Source organism: Siniperca chuatsi, linkage group LG1 (assembly GCF_020085105.1).
Source record: "Siniperca chuatsi isolate FFG_IHB_CAS linkage group LG1, ASM2008510v1, whole genome shotgun sequence".
Classification (NCBI taxonomy): Eukaryota; Metazoa; Chordata; class Actinopteri; order Centrarchiformes; family Sinipercidae; genus Siniperca; species Siniperca chuatsi.
This window is the reverse complement of record NC_058042.1, coordinates 4,370,921-4,395,396: the sequence shown is the minus strand read 5'-3', so window position 1 is coordinate 4,395,396 and position 24,476 is coordinate 4,370,921. Positions and strand designations below refer to the sequence as shown.

Here is a 24,476-nt window from a genome sequence, read left to right as displayed (position 1 = left end):
GGGCCTAGTATGGAGCCTGGTGCCACCCCAGACCCCTCCCTGGACAGACCAAAATCCAAGGTGCATAAATTCTGCTGCGGCTCAGTGCTGCACAATACTGCCACTGCTGGTCGGAGGCTTTAGTGCAACAACACTGATTGTCAGTGATCATCACTGCTTTTTGTGCACCTGCCGGAGCCCAGGCAGAGATAGCAAATGAAATGCAGAGTTTTAGAGTTGTATTCAAATACAAATGACAAAATACACAAAATTATGCTACACAGTTACATATAATAGAAATACTGCATATCTACTGCCCCTGCGAGCTGAACAGTACAACCACAACCTACCTCTGGTGGAGTTACTGGTGTACATGCCTTGCCTGAAGGCAGATCGGCAGACTACCCCATCATCATTTAAAAGCAGCAATCCTCTAGACCCAGGGCGACTTCCTCAATCTGCCTCATAGCAATAAATTCCACAAGAGGAAGTTTTATGAGGTAAGATGACACTTGATTTGCACAACAGGCACTGCATGGAAACACGTGTTAATAGCAGCAGTTGACCGAAGCAGTAAGTGTAGTCAAATTACAAATCTGGATGTTAGATCATTGATTCACAGTTTTTCAAGCCAAGCCTTATTTAAATATTTTATAATTGTACATAGAACAACTTCACCCACAGCTTTGGTTTTGAGAGTCCCGCTATCATTTAGGACTTTAAAGTCATTATAAATCTCCTTTTTAGAAAACAGGAAGCACATGTTCAATGTGCAAACACATGTTCTACTGATAAAAAGACAGTTGCAATTCATCAATTGATGATCAGTTGCAATCTGGTCAAAATAAAGTTAATCAAACCTGAGAGAAATAATGCTTTGTGACCGGTGTTTTGGTAGAACCTTGGTAGACTCCTCGTTGTGTAAATGGAGCTTTATCACAGTTTTTGAAGGCCTGAACAAGCTGAAGAGGCTGCATAAGAATGGTTATTTAAAGGTATGTAATGGTAAACAACACTTTAAAAAGGGCTGGCTTAAAAAAAGAGTGAACCCACCCTTGTTGATGTCAGGTAAATGGCTCATGTCCTGCTTACCAACTAGATTTCTCCCTGCTGGTCTGCTGAACTGACAAAAATGACCACCTTCCCTCAGGTGGAGGTGTCTGCCGACTGCCTGTAGGGGCTGCACCTCAGCAATCTCAGGTGGCCTGGAAACCCCCATCTGTCCCTGCAACACACACTGAAGGCAACAGTTTTATTTTTGGAGTGGCCACGGGCACTGTGGCTCACTCCCTAAGGCTTCAGTTCACTTCAGGATGAGTCGGCCATGTGGCACTCTGAGCCGGGATTAACAAGCAGACAGCAGTTTGTCCCGACAGCCGCTCGCCGAAGGTAAACCAGTCAAACTCAGTGTCTGTTGATTGACAAGCTGGTGGTACTTCAGCGTGGTCCTGACCCGTCAGCCAGGTGCTAACCTGCAAACGGTGCTTAGGATTTGATAGAAGCACGTGCACGATCTGAAATCTTAAATGCATGATGCATATCAGGCATTATATCCGTGAGAGGAAGAGCTTGTAATGCAGTGTTTATCATGTTGTATGTTTCTGCACATTTTTGTGCCATGATAGATAAATGTAAGCATGAGTCAGCAATGAACAAAACCTGCACACCAGCACATTGATTATACTTTTATTCTTTTCTTGGCCTTTTTATCCACTTTTTATTGTAAATGGTAAATAAATTAATTGTCTCTGTCTCCCTTCTTACACTAAACTATTGTTTGCTTTGCAGCCTATCCAGCAAAACACTAGCAACACCTATTTCCACTTCAGGTAAGTGTTGCTCAGATTCATAATGTAGCAACCTGATAATTAATGAAGAGCTCGCCCTCCAGATTGTTTAATAGAGTTCTTCAAAGCTAGATAGATTGAGGTCATGGTACAGTTTTATCACAAAGCTAATCTTATACTTTCCTCTTCTGAGCTGCTCCAGTGGAAGCCTCCCAGATATCCAAGCCCAGATCCTTAAAAGGGGGACTTCTCATGTGTCAGCTGGCCTCCTTGTCACTGTGACTGCAGTAGTCACTTTGACAACAGAGATTCATGTTAAACATTTGCTCAAAACCAGCCAAACATCTCAGAGTGTTTAAATTTCAAGAAAGGGAAAACATCTCACAGGAGGTATTCATGTGCTGCAGCTTCTATACTTTAAATATTAAAGTCAGAGCCTGTCAAACTTGCAGAAAATATCCCATTGGGTATATTTCTCCTGCTTCTCTCAGACCAAACTGGTGGTAACATGACATTAATGAAAATTTAAGATAATCATCGCTCCGAAACACAAGGCTAAGCTCACAGTCGGAGCAGCTCTGAGAGGATTTGGGCCTCGGATTCATTTCCAGCAGACTGAGGCTGTTTGTGTGAGTGCAGGACAGCAGGCAGCAGGTGCTTGGTGTCAGGATGTTTGCTCTTATTTCCCTTAGTCTAAAATTAGACTGTGGACCTTTTCTAGTGTCACCCAAAGATACTCCAATATTCAGACAGAAAGGGAACAATTCAGCTCATGTTGCCCCCTGAGACAACCAAGCAAAAGTATATTATACAGTAAACGAAACCAACTTTCATAAAATCTCAGTATTAATTATCTTTTGAGATACTGTGTAAGCTTTCACACAATATGTGGGTCAAAATTCTACTTCCTTTGCAGCTTCGGTTTTTACCCTTTTGCTTTCTAAATACATCTTTGTCTAATATAATCCTGGCTGCAGAGGAATGTATGTTACATTTATTGTCAGTTAATTATGCTTCTGACCTTTGGCCTCCTTTTTATTGTTTGCTTGTGATGTCAATGGCTGAGGAATTTGGACCCAATTTACTGCTGCTGCTGTTTGACGTTTCTTTGGTTATGAACATTAGCTAAATGCTACCACCCCTCCTTCCTGCATGAACCTGGTCGCCCTCCTGTACGTGTCAATCATCTTCCTTTGGGTTTACTTTTATTTCCTGCAGAGGTCATTTTTAAATCCGACAGTCTCCTTGAGAGACTATTTTCACAAGTAGTTTGTCATCATTTCAAAGTAGCCTTGCCATAAGCAACAGCTTTACATGCCTTTCTATTTCCAATAGCGACGCATCTTGTAGCCATGAAGCGTCTTCAGGACCCAATTAAGAGTTTTGAAATCTGCTAATGAGCCCGTTGTCATGAGAGCTCATAGTTTTTCTAAAGCCAGCTGCAGACTTGTCTCAGAGCCTTTAGCATGGGTTAAATCAGTACAGTGCATAAGCAGCTGAATACACTATATTGGGAACACAGTAGAAGACGATGAGCTCACCTACACAGTAAATTACAAAGGAAGCAAAGACAGAAACTTTAACAGCTAAAGTATTGAGGAATCAAACACCAGGAATCTGTTTAATTGAAGTTATTTCATCGTATTAAAAAAATGTACTACTGCTGATATATCTTAAGATTATTATTCGCAGGATAAAATGAATACCTGTCCAGTACAAAAAGAAAAAAGACTCACTATTTGCATCACTACCTTTTGTAAAATGATACCAAAGTGTCATAGGAAATTTGTCATTACAACAGGATTTAAATACATTTCCAACCTAAAGCTTGAAATACAGAGAATGGTGAAGCGATAGTGGCTAAAATGTGTGCAGTATCAAAGATTTTTTTTCCAAATTCTTCATAGTCCAGCATGTGTTTCACAAATCTTCATAGAACTCTCCAGCTGAAAAAGAAGAAAAACAACACATTATCAGCATGTTTATACAATTAATGACCTAAATCAAATATTTATTATATCCATAATTAATAAAAAACACACTCAGCTGCTGAGATGTAAAAATGTACTTTCTGGCCCGATTCTATATTGGAACAAAACCTCAATATTTCCAACTGCTTACTGATTGAGAACATCACATCATGCAACCGGCATCTGCTCTGAAATCTTAATAACCTCTTCATGAGACATTTTGCTAGATCTTGGCTCCGATTTTCTCCTGTTTGGGAAACTTTGACTCATTTTTAGTGATGACTACAAATAATGTTAAAAACATTTGTTTTGTTATCAAGCAAATATGATTAAACTAACTTTTACATGACAGGCCTCTTTTGAATACTTGTTTTGTATCTGCTTTGCTGTTATTATATAAGTACATTTTTGGATAAAGATAAATAGACTGATGTGTCTCATTTGTCTTGCAGGAGTCTGAAATGCTGATGGAAGTCAGCTACAGTAACGGGCTGGATCCTGACCTTTCCCAGCAGTATCCTCCGCCCTTACTGCCAAAACCAGGCAAAGACAACGCGAGGCTTCAGAAACTCAAGAAGAAGAGAGCCAAGAAAAAAGGCAGCCTCTCTCAGACGCCCATCCCCTTTCGCTCCTGTTTATCGCCTGTCAATGAAGCGAGCACAGACCTCGAGCACAGCGACCAGTCCAGCCCACCAAGGACACCGGATTCAGCCTACAATGCAGAGTCTTCAGTGCCCAGTTTCCCCTTTGGCTCCCTCTATGATCACTCTGCATCTGCATTCCCTCATCCTCGGAGCAGCCCCTATGGCCAAACTGGCAGCTTACCCCCTCAGTCCTACATAGCTCAGATCAGGACAACTGAAGAGCAGGTGGCTCCGCTGTATGAGTGCTCCTCTTTTTTATTTGATGACGTGACTCCTTTCATGATGCCACCTTCAACTTCACCACCCCCATTACCACCTGAGCAGGTACCAGCACCCCCTCTTCCTTTTGCTTTCAATTTAAACACGACACCAAAGTCCCATGCGTCAGTCACAACAGTCCCTCCAGTCGCTGTGTCGCAATCCAGCACTAAAATATCAACTCACAGCCTGACCCTATCCCCAACTGCCCCCAACTGTAACACAGGCCCGGCACCTTCTCAAGTTGCAGACCTACCTCCTCTTCCACTGCTGCTATCAGTTTCAAACACTCAGACACAACCTTTTATTCCCAGCCAGAGGGAGACAAACGGCATTTCAAAGGACAACCCTCAGAGCCAGACATCATCTTGGACTGTCAGACCTACCAGTAATGGCAACTTTGTTCCAAGCCAGATGTCCCCTGAGATAACTGCCTCAAAAATATCACTTGTTGAAGCAATGAAAGAGACAAGGCCTGACGCAGCACAAACCAGGATTTATACATCAAAGGCAACATTTTATGAGATCTCCAAACCTCCCTCCATCCAGGACCTCACAGTAATAAACCCAACCTACCAGGGAACATCATTATCTGCTGTATACATGGAGAAAGAAGCTGTGTCAGTGGTGAAAACCGATCAGAAACTGTCCAGGTCCCAATGTGGAAGACCTAAGACTCCCTCTTGTGCACCAGCTCGAGTATCCACGCCCTTTTTTGAAATATCGAAACCTAACCCACTATTATTTGCAGCAATTCCTGCTTTCAACTGCTCTCAAGATTTACAAGCTCCTACAATTCCCAACGAGGCTCTCAAACACAAATCAGTGATTCAAACTAGTGGTATAAGTAAACCTCCAGCTGCCACAGATGAACTGAAGCTGACTGACGTTAATCGCATTACTTCAATCAAACAAGCCCGCAATTACAAAGAGATAGAGATTCAAAATACACAAAGGAGTACAATAAATACTGAGTTGCACCCCAGAGAGAATTTAGCATCAAATATGACTGCACCTGACTCTGCTGTGGTCAAACCAACACTAATAGAACCAGTCGTCCCAAAACTGCAAACAGACCAAGTTTCTGAAAGTGAAGCTTCATCTTTGCCAAAGGTTCCATCATTTTTCTCCACTGTACCAAAGACTTCAAGTCTCAACCCCACGCTAGTGATTTCAATGCAAGCACCACCAAGTCCAAGCCCCCTGTCGCCCATTTATCATCCTCCTGTGGTCGAGGCACGCAAGTCTTTGACGTCACTATTGGAGACTCAAATGTCATTATCGACCTCAAAGCCCAAATCACGATCAATATATTACGGCCTTACTCCAGCTGAGTATGTTGCCTACGGTGGGATTAGGACTATCGCATCACATCACAGCCCTGTACCCCCCATGGTTAATGAAACCTCTTCAAACAATACACAGTCAGATGTAGCTGTAGATGGATCACACGTCTCAAAGTCTGATGCAATCAAGCAACTCAATGGACATGAAGATCTTCCCTCTTCGATGGAGGTTTCTACTGCTCACATTTTACAACCTCTGTCAACTCCAAGGGACTCTGAGCTTCCAGCTGAACAGAACACCACACATAGCAAAGATGTGCTTGAGGAAAGTCGGTCTGAAGCTCACAGTATTGGGATACAATCACTTAAAACATCTAGCATGGACACAATAAAACCTGAGATTCCCCTTGGCTTGGCACAGAAAACAATGCAACAATCCACAAGTGACGTATCCACACCAAAAGCCTCATACTCTGAGGCTCCAATACCAATACCTAAAGCAGGTGAGGTACACACACAAAGTGCGCTAAATACGACTCCATGCCTGACTGATAGCAGTGATCTGTCAAGTGCTTCCTCACCTTTAGTTAAAGTAGATTCAAATGCAGAAACACAGCAAAGGTCAAAAGGGATAGATGTCATAGAGAAAGGTGACAATCTTGAGAAAACACCTATAAAAGGGGAATCCAAGGTCACAAATGCAAAACAACAGTCAGGACAAATAGAGATTACTCCGGTCCAGTCTTACCAAACTGCTGGTGCAGTCAGTCCCTCAACAGCCAATGTTCTCAATGTCCAACTCACTGCCAAGCCTGTTAAAGACCTAGTTGACAGTAAAAACCTGGTTGTTCAATCTCCTGCCACAGAGTTAGAGCCCAAATTCTCAGGGAGTGCCATTGTAAATGGTGAGTTCATCTTAGGAAAACAACAAGTCACCAAACTGGTTTCAGAAACACCGCTGCCCAATAAAGTGGCTACTGTAGCTGTTTTACACAAACAAAGGAAAGAGGTTAATCAGCATATCAAAGCAAGCAGCGGATTTACTCTACCCAATAAAACAAACATGGGGAACATTTTGCCTTCTGTGGTTGCTAATACAGAACGTATCCTTGATAAAAGAAACACTGAGCCCCAATTCTCAAATATAGACTCAATTGTCACTACCACAAGATCCATTTTGCCACATGAGCCTGTCACAGCATCTGTATGTTCTGCAAAGTACAGTATCTGCACAGTATCTGCAGCTGTCCAATGCACAAAAATCACACAACAGCCCAGCGTAGAAACTAAAATTCACAGAAATAGTAAAACAGTAGAAAACAAGATCCATTTGCCCGGAGAAGGTCTCTCGTCAAACTCTTCTCAAGCACCATGTGTACCAAATACACCTGCTGTTAACACTAAGTTTGTGGGCAAACCTACCACAAAAACCACACTACCTGACCTATCTGTCACTGAAACCAAATCACTCAACATTTCAAACATTAAATTCCCTTTAGATATGACCTCCTGTGTGCCCACAAAAGAGCCCCCAATGACTAAAACCAGTCTTAACATCTCTGCTAAAGACTCTATAGTGTCAAGCCAAGTTAATATAGAAGCCAAACTACTCACATATAATAATATTGACACTAACAGAGTCAACAACTCAACAGTAGACACAGAATTGCATCCACAACCCACCAATGGAAGAGTAGGTTTATTGACTGGGAAAACACCAACAGAGCATCTTCCCACTATACCTATTAGAGGACAAAACATTCAAACAAAATGTGTTATTGAAACAAAACCAGCTTCTAATCTTTCAAAAGGAAACACAGTACTGAACACGCCTAGAAGTGAAACCAAAATGTCCAACAAACCATCTGCAGGATTGCTAACTGTCAGCAAATCTTCCACAGACATGGTCTCTCCTGGACAACCAGGAGGTGTAGAGGCTACTCAACACATCAGACCTGTTGCAGAAACTGCACAGTCAAATAAATCCAATTTGAGCAGCAAAGTTCACAGTATTCCTGCCACTGAAACCAAAGTCCTCAACAAGCTTCACACAGAAGCTATTTTGCCTATCATGACAGACCCAGCACTGAGCATTAAACCATCTTTTAATACTGTGCAGCTTAGTAAAACTACTGTGCCGTCTAGCCCTACCATTAGGCATGTAACACCAAAAAGCCCTCAGCTGAGATCAGACAGACCTGAGAGTCGATCTGCAACAAAGCCAGTCATCGATGCAAAACCTGTTTCTGGTGCTGTTGCTGAGCACAGATCATCTGAGACATCTGCTCCACAAATTACTGCTACTAACACTGTAAAAGACCAGCCAATTATAATAAATAAATCATTAGCAAGTGCCCCTACAAAAACAAAAAATTCTGTAACATCTAAGACTGAGACAACAACAACAACTTCCTCTTCTGGTTATGTCATAGCTAACATATCTAGTATCAGCGTAGAACAGCAAACCATTCCAAGGCTAAGTCAAATCATGTTGTCTGGAGATAATGTTCAAACCTCTGTTAATTCAATGAGCTCTCAGGCTGGAGTGAAACAGTGTAGGCAATCTGTCACTGAAATAAAGAAATCTATAGAAACTAACATTCACACTGTAAATACTCAAACCGTCTCACACACTGATTTAAATAACCACGCTGCTACAAATATTAACCTCCTTGTTGAAGCCACCAGAGATGCTAAAGCCCCACTTAGCCCTCGTACAGTAACCAAACCTTGGACTCCAACAAGAGCCTCCCCTCTACCGGAGCCAAGAGTGTGTAATACACCTATTCGAACCTATACTCCAACCTTGCCCCAGTCCCCTCAAACTCCCGTCTCTTTAAACCATACTACAGAAACAAAACCCTGGTCAGTCATAATTCTAAAAGACCAGACAAACCCTCCCCTTACACCTCTTCGAAATAATACACCTACAAACACTGTTCAGCCCTTTGCTAAGTCAATCAAAGAGAATATCTCAAAACCAGAAATAAAGCCACCCAAAACTAAGGACACTTCAGCTCTGACTAACACTACTGAGGTAAAAGTACATTCCCAAACTCACAAGATAATAACAAACCAAGCAACAAATTCCAGTAAGGAAGGAAAACTCTCCTCACTGAACACTAAAACTAGCACTCCCATCCATTCTACCGATTCTGTTTTAACCAGTAAACCTATTCTAAAAGCACAACCTCCCACGAAGCAGGTAGAATCAATACCTTCCTCTGCCACGGTAGAAACTAAACCCTCAGTTGTAAAAAACGAAGTCTTAAAGTCTCCCCCCAATCTGGTCCAGATTAGCTCGCACACCAGTAATGTTCAGTCATCGACAGAGCTACCAGTAGAGAACATTTCCCCTGCAAAGCCAGCAACAGATACTGTCATGAAACCATCCATAGTTAAAGCCGCTGTGATTGACTCTGCCACTCCTGCCTCTCTGCCTCAGGCCTCAGTCTCAGTCAAAGCTCCATCCCCAAACAGAGGAACATCACCGCCATCTCAGCAAAAAACTGGACTCAAAGACAAGGAACTTCTGAGGACCAAAACTACAGCTGCACTGACAGAAGCCCCGGCAGTCAAACCCTCCACGAAGTCAATGACATCAACTGCATCTTCAACTGCGGACAAGAAGATCGTTAAGGCAGAGACGTCCCCTTCGTCCGCTGAGCCCAAAGCAGCTCAGAAGCTGAAAGGCCTTAAGGGTAAACTCAGCGGATGGACACGGCTCAAGAAACACATGGTCGTTGAGCCAGAAGAACCTGAATTTCCACAGCCGGAGGCCAAATCTGAGGTTGATTCCAGTGGCAGCAATGAGAAAACTGATCAAATTGGTAATGATAAGTTGTCAGCAGACCAATGTGCTACTCATGAGGTGGTTAGAAACAAAGAAGGTCCCAAGGCTTTGAAGATGTGGGACGCCCTCCTCTTTCAGATGTTCTCTACCAAAGACCGAATCATGCACCAGATCAACGCCACCAAGAAAGATTCAGATGAGAAAAAGGCCTCTAAAGACAATCAAGCAGAAGTTCCCTCTTTTGTTAATCGCCTACCGATTTTGCTATACAGCCCCCGTTTTGATGCCAGGAAGCTTAAAGAGGCGGCAGAGAAGCCGCTCACGAAAATAGCAGCAGTGTTTGAAAGGGGGCTCATAAAACGCAAATGTCAGGAAGATGAACATAAGGACTTCAATAGAAAAGCCAGAGGATTTGGTTCGACGAAAACTACAGCTATGTAACTTGAACTGATGCAAAAGTATGTTTGGGGTTGATAAATGATAAGTAATATGTGCGGTTCCTCTGTTGCATAATTCATCACAAAATAGGAAGACGCAATGATCTCAGGTAGGTGAGGGAGCCTTGAAGAAAAGGAATCATATGAAGAGAATTTGGAAGAAAATAGACATAAAACCATTTGTGGATTTCTGCAGTAGAATAACTGAAGTTAATATTATAAATCAGGGCTGCAGTGGATTACTCTTGAGGGAAAAAATATTTAAAGTGACATTGATTGACTGCTTAATCACCATCTATTTTAGTCAATACCTGAGCTTGAACTTTTGCCATGGTCTTTAAATTTAAAGTTAGAAAGCAACGAAAGTTTCACTAAAATAAAATTCATCCCTACATCAAATGAGTATTTATATTTCAAAATATTTTCATCAGTTGTGGTTATTTAGGATGTATAAGTTAGTGTATAAGTTAGCTGTTATAGCTTTTAAAGGTAAAAAATAATAATACAGCGGCAATACAGGTGTGGCATCTTTTAATAAAATCAAATAAGGATGTGACAAAAAAGATAAGGCAAATAAAGAAAGGAGCATTATATACTCTGCAGATCTACTTAGTTAGATTTTTCCTTCTTTCATTTGATGATGGCCTAGATGTAGTGTTGAATGCATGAACTGTGGATATTTTGATAGATAAAAGATTGTTTCATTTGTCATGCTCTACCTTTTTCTATTTTTCTAAACAAAGTAAGGCTTTTAGTGTACACCGCTGGGCAAATAGGGCTTTTACATTCCTGGAACAACAGGGCAGATGGATTTTGAAAGAATGAAAACAGAGATAGATGAAGGGTGAAGGTCCAGTCATAACAGATTTAGGTTTCTGTAAGTCAGGTATAGATGGAAATGAAGCGGCAGATGTCCGGGCATTCGATCATGGCAGGAAACTACAACCACAGGCTGGTACATATTGGGGTCAGTATATATGATTGTATAGTATCTGCTTAGGAGGTGCGTTGGTGACGTTTTTGTATTTTTGTTTCTAGCAGCTCTAGGAATGGGAATGCTGGGTCTGTTGGTCGGTTGGTCCACCACTTTGGTCTTGACTGAAGTATCTCAACAAGTATTGGATGGATTGCCAATAGGTTTTGTACAGACATTCATGGTCTCCAGAGGATGAATCGTTCTGACTTTGGTTATCCCCTGACTTTTCATATAGCACCATCATCAGGTCAATGTTTTAATTTGTCAAATAATTTGGTTTATGTCTAAATACCTGCTAAATTAATGACATTCCTATCAGCCTCAACTGTGTGTGGTGCTAATTAGCAAATTTTAGCATGCTAACACACTAGACTAAGATGGTGAACATGGTAAACATTATACCTGCTAAACATTAGCATGCTAACATTGTCACAGTGAGAATGTTAGAATGTTTGGGAGAAAACTAAGACATTATGAATGCTTTTTGGTGGTAATTGTGACTGTCACGTCATACATTGCCCAACCCCAATTACATCCCCGAATCAAAATTCTGTTTCATCATATCAGCAGTGCAATGTGAAAACTCTTGACATTTATCTTTTTCAATGATGTTAAGGACACCAAGCTCCTCTGTCACTTGAGGAAAGTCTATGAAGAAAAATTGGAACAACTTTAAAATGTATGCGTATGTATGCATAAGCCTGTTTTCCTTAGTTGCAAAAAGTTGGAGATCCATTGTTTTCATCCAACATCGATGATATGATAACAATATTTCCAGCCACTGTAACACATAAACTTAGTGACTCTGTTGGTGGATAGTAATTTCCTGCCTTGTAGTGGATCGTCCAGGACTTGTGAACAATATTACTGAGTTTAGATTGTAACTAGGATGTAGAAGTGAAGACCAATGAATGATGATGGTGATGATGATGTTGAAGCCTGCTGTAGGAAGACAGGCTAAAGGACTAAAGAAGAAGAACAGATATTAGATGATGAGTGTGATGTTTCACAGCTTTGGAGGATTTTGCTGCTGTAGCAGATATTAGCATGTTGTTGTTGTTGTAGTTACTTTGACCTTTTTTGTCTCTATATTGGATTTTGTTTTCCCCAAGATGACCATCATGATGTGGAATTTCTTTTAGGTGAGGGGGACTTTACCCCTATAAGCTAACCACAGCCCAGTTTATTACACTGATGCTTAAACTATAACATGCTTTTGTTTACTGTGTGATTCTCAAAAATGCATAAAGTTGAATGTGAAACTCTTGTCTTGTCTAATTTTTCATCACAATGCTTTGGTTTTTGATAAATTAATTACTCAAATAGGAGGAAATAGTGCATTTGTTGGGGACTATTTCCAGCGGCGGATTGATCCACATGTGGTGCTCTAGAGAGTATTTGGGGCAGCAGGACGGTGTATGTGTTTTTAATAGTTTTTGGACAACAGTGGAGCTCTATGGCTCAGAGGAAGAAGATATATCAGGCTTTGGATACACAGACAATACTTAGTAGGATACATTCATTGTTGGTTTTGGTATTTTCATGGGATTTGCTGACAATAAGAAAAATATAAATATCATGAGATATATCGTGAGAACAAGTAAATGTTTTTTTAATCCCCATACTCGGTGATGAATGCCAGTTAAAGTTATCATGATGTTTTTTGAATGCAGAACTTAACCAGCATCAATAACACAAAGTTTCTGTGAAGATGATCCACATTTTAAATATTGATAAAGTTAGTGAATTAGTAAAAATTGATTAAATAATGATAGATAATAATAATAACAATAACAATAATAATGGTGATAATACTAATAATAAACAACTTAAAGCAAATAATATAAACATTCAAATATGTCTAACATTATTACAGCCCAGAAACATTCTTTCCATCTATACTTTTCATCTACAGAATGGAGGATGGTTGAGGGACTGTCTTACCAGACTGGCAGTTTGCATCTTCACTGCAGCTGTTGTCAACAGAAACCTTCTCATACTTGCCGTGACCCGTCACCACAAACTTATATCTTTTACCGGTGGAGCTCTCCTGAATAAAACAGTATTTATCAAAGACAGATTCACAGACATTTACGCTGTAACTTCAATGTGTCCTCATTCATCCAATGGTTCATGTTAACTCATGCCAACAATCCAAAACATCACTTTTAACTTCCAATGTCATTGCAGTTTTTACTCATCTCTTGCAAAATCTGCCTGCTTTCACCATATTTTCCAGATTGACAGGTATTTAAAATTTTCCCCCTCATCTTTGTGGTAAATATTTATTATTGCTGCCTAAAAATAACATCCATCTCCCAGTAAATACAAGAGTAGCACTTTAAAGCTAGAACTTTGTAAAAATTCATCTTTAACTTCAGTTTAATTTTAAAGACAGAAGCTAGAAGAGTCTTGCTTTTGTTTATCTGTTTGTGTGATTGATTTATTAGTTTTCTCATATCAGCTCTCATGGTGTCCCCGAATGCAGCACATTTGTACTAAAAAAATGTGAACAGAACTCCTCTCAAAACATCCAAACTTTTAGCTGAAGAAATATTAAAGGGATGGAAAAGGGAAAAAATAGCTCATCACAGATTATGACTTTAGTGCAGACATGAGTTGTGAGCAGTTAAACCAAAGAGTCATTTTTCATTCCTAAGGTTCGGAAGAGGTGATAGTATCCAATATTTTACAATATAACAGCAATTTTTAGAGGAATAATTAAGTATAATTATAATAAATAATAATTTTGTTTGAAATTTATTTTTCCCCAAGACAAGTCTGAGGGGTCACAAGGCAAATAAAGGTAAAAGAAAGAACAAATATATATTTCTGATACACAAAACTACGTTGTTGGTTTTTTTTGGGGGGTTTTTTTGCAAAGTTTTTGCGAAATCTGGATGTTTTCAACTCTCAAGGGCTCTGAAAGATTTTCCAGATGAAAAAATCAGAGAAGAAAAACTCTCGAACACTTGAACTGATCATAATTTTCGTCCACACTACGGCCTTGCTCTGTGCATAATCTGTGACAGCGGGGCCATTAATAGACACTGCCTCATTGTTAAGGGCCGAGAGCTAGAAAGGTTGGGAAATACTGCCCTAGAGGGTCCCGCTCCCCAGACGTAAATCACACTTTCAAGATCTACTATCATATTCAACATCTGGTTTTCAAGGAGGCTATCAGTTGAATCAGCATGGACTGTGGATAGAGAAAATATTACTGCATCACATTGTAACTGTCCACTTTCAGTATACCAGTTAAAACAGTGGAGTCTCGTGGTCACACTGTGCATGCAGCAAAGAATGTTGACAGTATGAAGTTGTGTGTTTAACAAATTATGCTTGAGCAAGACCCTGAACCTAACGTGCTCACTTATTGCACCACTGTGAAAAAACACTGTTTTCCAATAAAGAGAATAGAACTTTACCAGCATCAATCAACAGATTTTGGAGTGGGAATTTGTACCTTCCCTTCCAGAAAGTATTGAAACACCACCAGATTTCATCTCTGCCTCAATGACCTCCATGTGACTGATCTGAATGATGACTGCTCTGTTAAACGGCCCCAAGTTGAGATGATTTACACCAGATGAAAAGAGACTCTGGTGTGTTTGCAGGAAGTAAAGATAAGGAAGTTATCACACAGGTAGGGAGTTGAGGAGAAAACAGAGAAGAAAGAAACGTTGACAGACATATCCAGCTGTCATGAATCTCATGTCACAGAACTGAAACTTGTTGGATAAAGGATCAGCGAAGGCAAAGAGACAAGTTTCATACAATAACGGTAATTCAGGGTAAAATTCTGACATACTGCTGGTTTGAAGGGCGAGCTGCACCTGCTCCCATCTTCACTTCCTTTCACCCACTGATTGATGAGATCAGCAACACCGACTTTTAAACCATCTGCATCCTGAGAGAGAAACGAAGAAACATTCATCAATACTGTGAAAGAACAAATTCCTGGTTTTATGTGCTTCAACAAAGTCCACCGACATCCATTTCATGTACCCTAAATATTTGTTTTAATTCTATACCTACGCTTAAAGAATGCAAGGTAGCAGAAAATGCAAATGTCAATGCTACTTTTATTGTCGTGCTCAGCTAAACAAGCATCAATGTCTCAAAAAATATAATGTTTTAAGAGATCGGACAAAAGTAAAAACTATGTTTTTTTTGAAAATGAACTCTTCCTGTGTGTAAGCAGGACAGATGCAAAGTGGAAAAAGTTTCCTGAGGTGTCATGAATAGTAGTCAGTATTGTTACAGTATTTTCTTCATACAACAATTGCGATCCTGCAATTGTCAGTGTTTAGGCTTAGCCTCTTTTTTTAGTAGTTTTGGTCAAGTTTGCATTTGTAATACGACCACTTTTGGCAGAAGATGGACATTTCATATCTAACTTTCCATTTTGACCGGTCACGTAGTAACTAGTTTTAACAAGCTTCTCTCAAACCGATTTGTGCTCCTTTTTACCGTGTAAATTTTCCTCCTAAACACAAATTTGTGGATGTGTTTTTTAATCAAATCAAATGTTCTTTTTTTTTTTTGTAGATTGCTGTGCGATTCCACAATCTTTCCATGTACCCCCTGGTAACTGCAGAAGTACCCCCTGGGGTAAATGTAACCCTGGTTGGGAATCACTGGATTAAGGCACGTTCACACAATAACTGTCTTATCACTGTTTAAGAGCTGCTGCTGTTTCGGTCATCATGAATACAGGTCCCTCACAGATGCTGTGTAGTTTAACACAACACTACTCTGCAAAGGTTCTATGCTTGTTCTCGATAAAAATAATGAAGGCTTCACCTGTACATTTTCCTTCCAGTGGACAGTCACCATTAAACAACAGCAAAATCAAACTTCTGAACTCTTCCTCATAGGAAGTAAGAGTAGTTATTTATCAGCAGTGCTGCAAAAAGTTAGATTATATGACTGATGAGGTTAACTTCATCAGTTAATCTGTTAACCTTTGATGGTGTGACTGAGATGGCGTTTTGGTTCCAGGCTTCTCCGGCCTCAAACAGGTTCTTCTTGGAGGAGACAGGTTCAGGGGGACCCGTCAGGTCTGTCAGCACCTGACTGCCTGATCTGCCTTCCTTTGAGGAGACCTGCGAAAAATAAAGTGTGATTCAGCAAGTTTATATACAACATTGTGACAGTTTGAGACACAGAATCTGAGAATTTTCCACACTGAAGTTCAACGGTAAATGCTGGGCCTTCACACCGATGATTATGCCTGAATTTGGGTACAAAAAATCTGGGCTGTGTCTGAATTCACATCCTATTTACTATATAGTGGACAGTATTTTTATTATTTAGTGTCTGAAAATGGAACAAAGAAGAAGTGTCCATGGGATGTACACTACTTCCTACTAACAATCCAACAATGCAATGTGGATTTTATAGATGCAAAAATGACGATGATTGATGAAGTGTCAGAAATCTCAATTTACTGCTCACTATAGATCAAACTGCTGAGTTTCTATTATTTAGGGAGCAGTGAATGAGTAAATGAGGGACTGAGTTCGGTCCCTGGACATGTGCAAGGTGTTTTTGTCTGGAAAAAAAAACCTGAATAAGGTTGTCTGATGGTCCCAACTGAACTGTGTGAGGTTTGCATTGCATTATTCCTTTGCACTATTTGTATTTGTATACAATCTACTGAACACTTAACTTGTATATAGACATTGTATGTTATTGGTCATTATTGCTCTCTCTATATATTTATATATACACCTATTTTTTCACCTACTTGTATGCACATAATAGTTCTATGTTTATTTCAGCTTTGTTGTCCTTGTTTTTAGCTGTATGTTTGCTTCTATCTTCCTGTAAATTGTTCTTGGAACTGTGTGTAACATTGAGAGCAACTTAAAACCGGAGTCACATTCCTTGTATGTGTAAATACTTGGTAATAAAGCTGATTCTGATTCTGAGCAATAAGTACAAATTCACAAAGCAACAAATTTCTACACATTTTAGACAATTTTGAACTAACAACACCAAAACACAAGTCCCCTCTCTGGTCCTGGCTAATTTATTGGCCAGCTGGTTATCCATTATGGTTTCTTTTAAGAGCCAAACAAGCATGTAAGAGTTGCTCATATTATCTGGTAAAAGGTAAGGTAAAATCACAGTTTGTAGAAGTACTGTCAGGGTTTACAAAACAATGATCCCAAAATACCTGCTTATTGCTTAAGTCAATAAAAGGAAAATTCCCACTGAAAAAGAAGGTAACTCAATGGGGTTTTACCTCGAGAGCATGTGCGTACTGCTCCAGTTTCTTGTCAATCTTGGAAACAGCAGCAGGTGGCAACGTCTTCTTTATGTTGCTGGTGCTTTAGAAGAATGGATAAATGTTCAGGTCAGTCATGATGAAAATATATTTCTGTTACAAATCAAAGTACAGATGCAGCGACATATTTTTTGCTGCACATGAGCACCAGAGGAAAAGTTTGTAAATAACAAGTTATGCTTTATTTAAGCAGTGTGTGTGTTCAGGAGAAATCAGACTTTCTTCTGAGCTCTACTGCACTTTATTTTACTAAATTAGATTTTGCCTGCAACTAAATCAGATTTTTATTCATGGGAACCAACCACACCTCTTGGAAATGTTCCAAGAGGTGTGGTTGGTAGAAGAACAACAGTTTTCTGCAGTTGATGTGTTTTAGCGATCAGTGAGGCATTATTACAAATCTCAGGGCACACAAACTCACCTTTTCCTCAGAGACTCAGTTCTCTCTATGATCTGAGGGAAAAAATGAAGACAATCGATGGTTAAAATCCTTACAACACACACTTTAAATTTACCTACAGTAACACAAACTTTTTATTGAAGCAGGCTGCAGTTCAGACCTACAAACTGGCACAAAGTTGTAATTTGTTGTATTAAAAACTGAAATATTTTTCACAGATCAAGGCAGACCCTTGTTTTTTGAAGGGTAGGGTTTGAAAGAAACCCTCAAATCTGGAACATGGACTATATTAAAATGAGCTGTTCAATGTCTCACTTAATTCAGCTTTCCAGCTAACCTACCTCGGGTTGAGGAGACAGGCCCTAGTTTTATCACATTTGCAGACATTTGCTATACTTGCCCAAAGATTGATGGAAGCGACTCGGTGTCTGTTTACTTGACTTGGTTGAAACGGTGGAGAAAATAATAATAAAAATAATAATAAACTTTATTTATAGCACTTTTTAAAACAAAGTTACAAAGTGCTTTACATTGTTGAACCAGGATTAAAACATGTCAGGAGGCAATGAGGCAAATAAAATCAGACAATTCAAAGCAATACAATTTATTTTTTATAAAATACCCAACAATAATATAAGATAAAAACTATAATAATAATAAAACAGATAAGACTTGTTGGAAATTAAACAGTGTGCTAGCATAAAGTGGCAATCTCGAAGATGCTCATTTAAATAAATGTCTGTTAAGTCACAATCCATCGCCGAATGAGTTAACACAATGGTGACTGAGCCTATGGCCCACTGATGGAATTATGTGAAAGTCCCTGCATTTACAGTATTACGAACTGGGTGTCTGTGGCGACATTCCCAGGGAAAATGCTGGATTAAGTTCCTGCTATTGCAAACCGAACATTTCCTACTGCTGCAGCTTCACATTAAAAGCATTTAACTGACGAAACGCAAGTTGACTTTTATTATGACGTAGTCACAGGAAATGTAAAGTGTTTGTCAGTGAGCTTGACACTGACCTACCAAGAGTCATTTTCGGCATTTTTTGCCAGCGGCTCAGTTTGAAATATTGCGGGGAGTAATGGAACAAGAAGGAGCAACCACAGTGAGCTATTAGATGAAGAGCTGCAGGCGACAGGCTGCACACCTCCAACTCCTCAGCAAGGTAACCAACTCCTTTCAACGTGCCCTGCTGCTCGTGCAGCATAAAATCAATCACGGTTGCTCATAGAATGATGGAAAAAGGCCAGTTATTTCCTGACTACTGAAATGACAATAGTTTGTTTTGTTGACCCCAGAATTCTGTGACCTGTAGCATTTGCTGTTACCACCAGTAACCAGGTGTCGCCAAATCAACCAGGACGGAAATCGTAAGGATTGCCACTTTAATAAAAAGCTTTTTTAAAAAGATATACGTTTTGAGAAGTGATTTAAAAGATGTGATGTCCAAAAAAAGACAACAACAGAAGCAGAGAGCAGAAGAATTGACCTGCTACATCTCTAATCTTATGGCAGCTGCTGACCTTTGACCCTGACACTTGTCTACAGCAGCACTCACCGTGCATTTCCCGTCTGTTGAGACTCTGCTGTTCACTTCATCCTGTGAAGAGACACAGTGGGCTTAGATCCAGATTACTACAGGCTCCAGCAGCTAAATGATTATACTGTAAGTACAACTCTGACATGCAGTACGTTACTCCTGTTTCAAACATAAAGTGTGAAATCAGTGCAGCATTGTGTGACACAAATGAACCCCTCACACCTCAGCGCAAACAGTCAGCTGACACATGCACAGGACTTACTGGGTAAAACTGAATGAGGAGTTTCTGGTGGAACAGCAGGGAGCATGAAAGAGACAAAACTATTTAGCATGGTTAACATGGCACAACACTGGATCATTTCCCCATCAGTGAATCATCACATTCATTTAGAGGCATTAGTGACACCATCGCTTTGATGACTGGCAGCCTCTGAAGCTGACCTGATGCTACACACTGCTCAATATCTGCACAACTGCTTTATAGCATAAAATGGGAAGAAGCTGCTATTCCTCCAGAGCTAAGTGGCAACATCGTCATTGCAAAGGGAAACAATGAGGTTTATGGAAAATGTAGTTTTAGAGGAAAACATTAGAGGAAACCTCCTAACTTTACTGAAATTCAAGCGTGCACAGTGCAACTGTTTATCAAGGAAAATACTGTTATCAGCTCAGGACTTTGCACTTCATCTGTAACTACATCAGTCATGTTCTGGGTATTTCGGCCCCTGAATTTTGCTGTATGTGGAGAGATTAAGCGCATTAGGAAAGGCAGTGTTTATCATTTGAGAAAATCTGATCTCTGTCCAACTTGGTTGTTAAATGTTGCTGCAAAATGGCAGCTCTAAAATGAAAAACTTTTTTAATTTTAAACAATTTTTCCTAATTTGTGAGACAGAGCCTGCCAGTCATCTCAGTCACAGTCACCTTTGGTTACTATACTTATCGATGCTGGTGTTCAAAAATGAAACATTTAGCACATTCCAATGCTATTTGAATCTGGAAAACATTATTGTACAGACCGCCTTTGGTTTGGTGAGATACCTTGAATGTCGGGCTCATGGGACCGTAGCAGTTTAACGGCACCTCGCCTTCGCTGCTGCTGCAAACAGAGACTGTAGATCTTCTGTTCACCTCCTCACTCCTCTTGCCCGCCATTGACCTCTAGGTCAACACCAACATACAAATGTTAACAGATGTCACCATTTTATAAGCAGAAAACTGATCGAACATGTTCAATAGTAAAAAGTAAATATAAACAGTATTATAACTCTTATTGTGTTAAAAAGTATAATCTCAAGAACAAGACGGTGAAGTCCCTCATTCGTCCAGGAGTGTTCTATCGTAGAAAAGGTTTCAGTCGTAGTCATCTGGACACTGTTTTCAGAATCAAGACGTTTCGGCTCCCATCCGGAAGTCATTCTCAATTGTGAAAAAATTGGACGGGAACTGGAAATTTAAACTACTCTGAGTTACATAAGCCCTGCCCTCAGGAAGGAATCTGCCTGAGTATCTGTAAATAGCTAGTTTCACCTGAAACTGACCTAATAGTTTCAAGATGGCCCAGTAATCAGGCCTATTGTTCTCTGGCTGCATCTACTTCATCACTGCTAAGTGCCTGATTAGCATGTGATAGGCGTGACCAAGGTGATAATACACTCTGATAGACTTTGGGCAGATTAAATCTCAGACCACCATTTCTGTTCAAAGAGGGGTTCTCTTTCTTCACAAAAATGGCTTCCTTGACGCCCCGTTCAAACCAACTCTTCTCTCTACTAAGAATCTTCACCTCGCTGTCTTCAAATGTGTGGTTTGTAGCTTTTAAATGCAAATGCACGGCGCTCTGTAATCCTGAGTTAGCGTGTCGTCTGTGCTGATAAAGTCTTTTGTGAAGTGGCTGTTTGGTTTCGCCTATGTACCGTTCTTTGCAGTTTTCCTCACTGCACTGAATGGAGTAGACAACATTGCTCTGTTTCTGTGTGGGTAACCTGTCCTTAGGGTGAACGAGTTTCTGTCTTTAAGACAGAAACTCGTCCTTAGGGTCCTTAGGGTGAACGAGTTTCTGCTACAAACCACACATTTGAAGACAGCGAGGTGAAGATTCTTAGTAGAGAGAAGAGTTGGTTTGAACGGGGCGTCAAGGAAGCCATTTTTGTGAAGAAAGAGAACCCCTCTTTGAACAGAAATGGTGGTCTGAGATTTAATCTGCCCAAAGTCTATCAGAGTGTATTATCACCTTGGTCACGCCTATCACATGCTAATCAGGCACTTAGCAGTGATGAAGTAGATGCAGCCAGAGAACAATAGGCCTGATTACTGGGCCATCTTGAAACTATTAGGTCAGTTTCAGGTGAAACTAGCTATTAACAGATACTCAGGCAGATTCCTTCCTGAGGGCAGGGCTTATGTAACTCAGAGTAGTTTAAATTTCCAGTTCCCGTCCAATTTTTTCACAATTGAGAATGACTTCCGGATGGGAGCCGAAACGTCTTGATTCTGAAAACAGTGTCCAGATGACTACGACTGAAACCTTTTCTACGATAAATCTCAAGAACAGTTTTCTCTAATATCTGTTCTTTCTCCCTCATCTTTTCCTAAAATGAATGGGTAAAACGTTAAAAACCCTTGTTCACGCTGCTCACCCTTGTGGTGTTATTTGGTGGCTAAAGACAAATGAAACACTGGCAAACAACTGGTGCTAAAAGTAGGAATTATATTATTTGTTGCTTTCGTCAGGCTGCACACCTCATTTCTACACCCTGTGAGCCAAATCAGCATTCTTTTATTTTATTACTTTCAGATTTGAAGCCAAATTCTATGAACTGTGAGTTTTCTAATAAGCATGCATGTATTTGATTCCATTTTTATGAAACACTGGGAGAAACAAGACATGTTTGTTGTTGTGTCAGCACACTAATGCTTAGTAGTAGAACTATCGTATGAAGAATAAGAGTCAAAGTCTAAATTTCTACTAGAGGCCCTTCATAACACGCCACAACGTAAAAGAAGGAAAGTACATAACAAACAACATACGTTTTAGAGATCCACTGATGAAGGTAAAAGTGTAAAGTGTGTCCTGATGGTGGCGCATGGATGATGACAGGTGGACATTAAAGGTACCCTGCTATGGACCAATGTTTTTAAGAGTGGGTTCTTGTTTAGTTTGCCCTTGTTCATGCACACAATGACACACATGCACGTGCACGCAGGTGACATGATACATATTCCTGCTGATGGTTTCACACTATTCCACTGATCTACAGGTGCCAAGAAACACAGCAATGTGTCAGCAAAGGCAGGAAAGAAAAAGACTGCTTGCTAGTAAACATCAATATAAACAAAGCAGGTTTCAAACTTTTAAGAACAAAATCGGCTTTGCAAATGTTTTATGAGGAAGGAAATGGATTCAACATGTTTGTTGTTGAGAATACACACACATATGTGTTTTGGTGGGTAACACTAAATGTTCACAAGAAAACTCCACAGGACACCTTCATTATCACAAACGTTTATCTGCTTGGGAGTCTGAATGAGCTCAACAAATATCACGGCAATCTGCCCAGTCGATTTTAAGAAATCTTCTTAGCAGAACTGACAGATAAGCTTGGGGATAACACTTAAACAGTTCCTCCTCTGGGGAGCATGAATGCGCTCAGTAAATTTTATAAAAATTTCACTATTAGATTTTGTCATGGCTGGTGCATAAATAGAAATTGTGGTGTGATTGTGGTGCTATAGAGGAAAGGTACTCCAGTCAACAAAAACATTATGATTCATCCCATGGGGACCATCAATTTCCACAGCGCAATCCATCAGTTTTCAAGATACCTTGCCAGTGTTGGTCAAGGAGAAATTTTGACCTGAAAAAAGTCAGGGAATCTCCAAAATAATTAGGAATTATCCTCCAGTGACCACGAATATCCACAGCAAGTTTCATGACAATCTGGATGGTGGTTTTTCATCTTGAGGTCTCCTCACTATTTGGGCAAAAAATACAGGTACTAGTAATAGCAGCAGTAGAGGCAGTAGTAGGAATAGCAATAGCCGTATTGGAAAGCTAACCTTGTCTGGCATCTTGTGTTCTTGCTCCTCTTCCTCCTCCTCCCGCTGTCTCTCCTCCCTCCTGAGGTGGAGGTCTTCCTTCTCTTCATGTGTGAAGCTCAGTTCTTCTTCCTCCTGATCATCTTCATCTCTGGGGTTCTGCCGGGTTTCTGCTGACCTCCACTCCCTCTGCAGAGCAGCCTGCATCTCTTCCTCTTCCTTATGCTCCACCTGCTTCACCTCCCCATCCACCCTGCAGGCCCCCCCACTATGGAGGAGAGGATTTAACTGGTTAATAAAGTGGAAAAGTTATTGATTAGAGAAATGAGCATGTTCAGATCCCAGGATCTAAACACACCCTATACGCTGACCCAAGAGAAAAAAATATTTATGAGATAACAGTTGGGGTTATAAAAACATGTCACTCAAAAAAAGAGGGAGATAAAACCAGACAATGAGTGGAGAACACACCGTGGCCTCATCGTCCCTGCCACCAGGTAGGACGTCCTGTCTGCTGGTTGGCCCATGGCGTGCTGCAGCCTCGCGTCCTGTGGCAGGAAGACCGTTGAGCTGTATGACGTCCTGACTTCCTTTCTGTTGCTGGACATCTAAAACGAACCAGAAGCAAAGCAGGTAACATGTTGCTCTACAGTGACGATAATATGTATCTGAAAATATAGGAATGTACCAAAAGCGTGGCGTGAAGTATTGTGCAGACTAACTTCGGCTACAGGTTCCAATTGTAAATATTGAGCTGGGAAAGTAAGTTTTCAGATATGAAGCTACATCTTCATGGAATCATATATAACAGAGTTTGAAGCTTAATATTTCCTGCCTGAGTAGTAGCAGGGTCATGTTTAGTCGCGTTCTGTATTAAAACATTGATGCTTTTGATTAACACTTGCTCCCGTGATGCATTTATTGTTATGATTACGATTATTATCGATTAGAATTATTTGAGCTATTTTGCTATTTTGTTTTTTATATTGTAAAGTCAACACACTTGTTAAACAGGGCTCTTTTTAATGTGTCCTTTCCGAGTATAAATGAAAAAGGTTGAATTAG

The 24,476-nt window shown here is 40.3% G+C and overlaps 2 protein-coding genes across 4 annotated transcripts in view; one reads left to right on the top strand and one right to left on the bottom strand.

Annotated features, from left to right (window-relative positions):
* Nucleotides 1-14: 14 nt before the first annotated feature.
* Nucleotides 15-11,349, top strand: LOC122884708 (mucin-17-like). Of its 2 annotated transcripts, XM_044215091.1 has the most exons (4): nt 16-1,368; nt 1,768-1,808; nt 4,189-6,427; nt 9,370-9,699. In XM_044215091.1, exons 3-4 carry the CDS (start codon nt 4,198-4,200, stop codon nt 9,561-9,563), a joined length of 2,424 nt encoding a protein of 807 aa, XP_044071026.1. In that variant the 5' UTR covers nt 16-1,368; nt 1,768-1,808; nt 4,189-4,197; the 3' UTR covers nt 9,564-9,699. The 2 variants fall into 2 exon arrangements, with proteins under 2 accessions (XP_044070955.1, XP_044071026.1); XM_044215020.1 differs by having other exon boundaries at nt 15-1,368; nt 4,189-11,349.
* Nucleotides 3,359-24,476, bottom strand: part of LOC122884798 (lymphocyte-specific protein 1-like) — a 33,811-nt gene continuing 12,693 nt past the window's right edge. Inside the window, exons 4-14 of one of the 2 annotated variants that reach the window (XM_044215225.1) lie at nt 23,883-24,019; nt 23,433-23,679; nt 20,415-20,534; nt 19,636-19,659; nt 19,392-19,433; nt 17,847-17,878; nt 17,384-17,468; nt 16,098-16,238; nt 14,942-15,040; nt 13,075-13,180; nt 3,359-3,712 (exon numbers count right to left, since the gene is read on the bottom strand). In XM_044215225.1, the coding sequence (XP_044071160.1) occupies nt 3,687-3,712; nt 13,075-13,180; nt 14,942-15,040; nt 16,098-16,238; nt 17,384-17,468; nt 17,847-17,878; nt 19,392-19,433; nt 19,636-19,659; nt 20,415-20,534; nt 23,433-23,679; nt 23,883-24,019 (1,059 nt within the window). In that variant the 3' untranslated portion in view covers nt 3,359-3,686. The remainder of the gene's footprint in view (nt 3,713-13,074; nt 13,181-14,941; nt 15,041-16,097; nt 16,239-17,383; nt 17,469-17,846; nt 17,879-19,391; nt 19,434-19,635; nt 19,660-20,414; nt 20,535-23,432; nt 23,680-23,882; nt 24,020-24,476) is intronic. The other variant, XM_044215308.1, reaches the window with a different exon arrangement.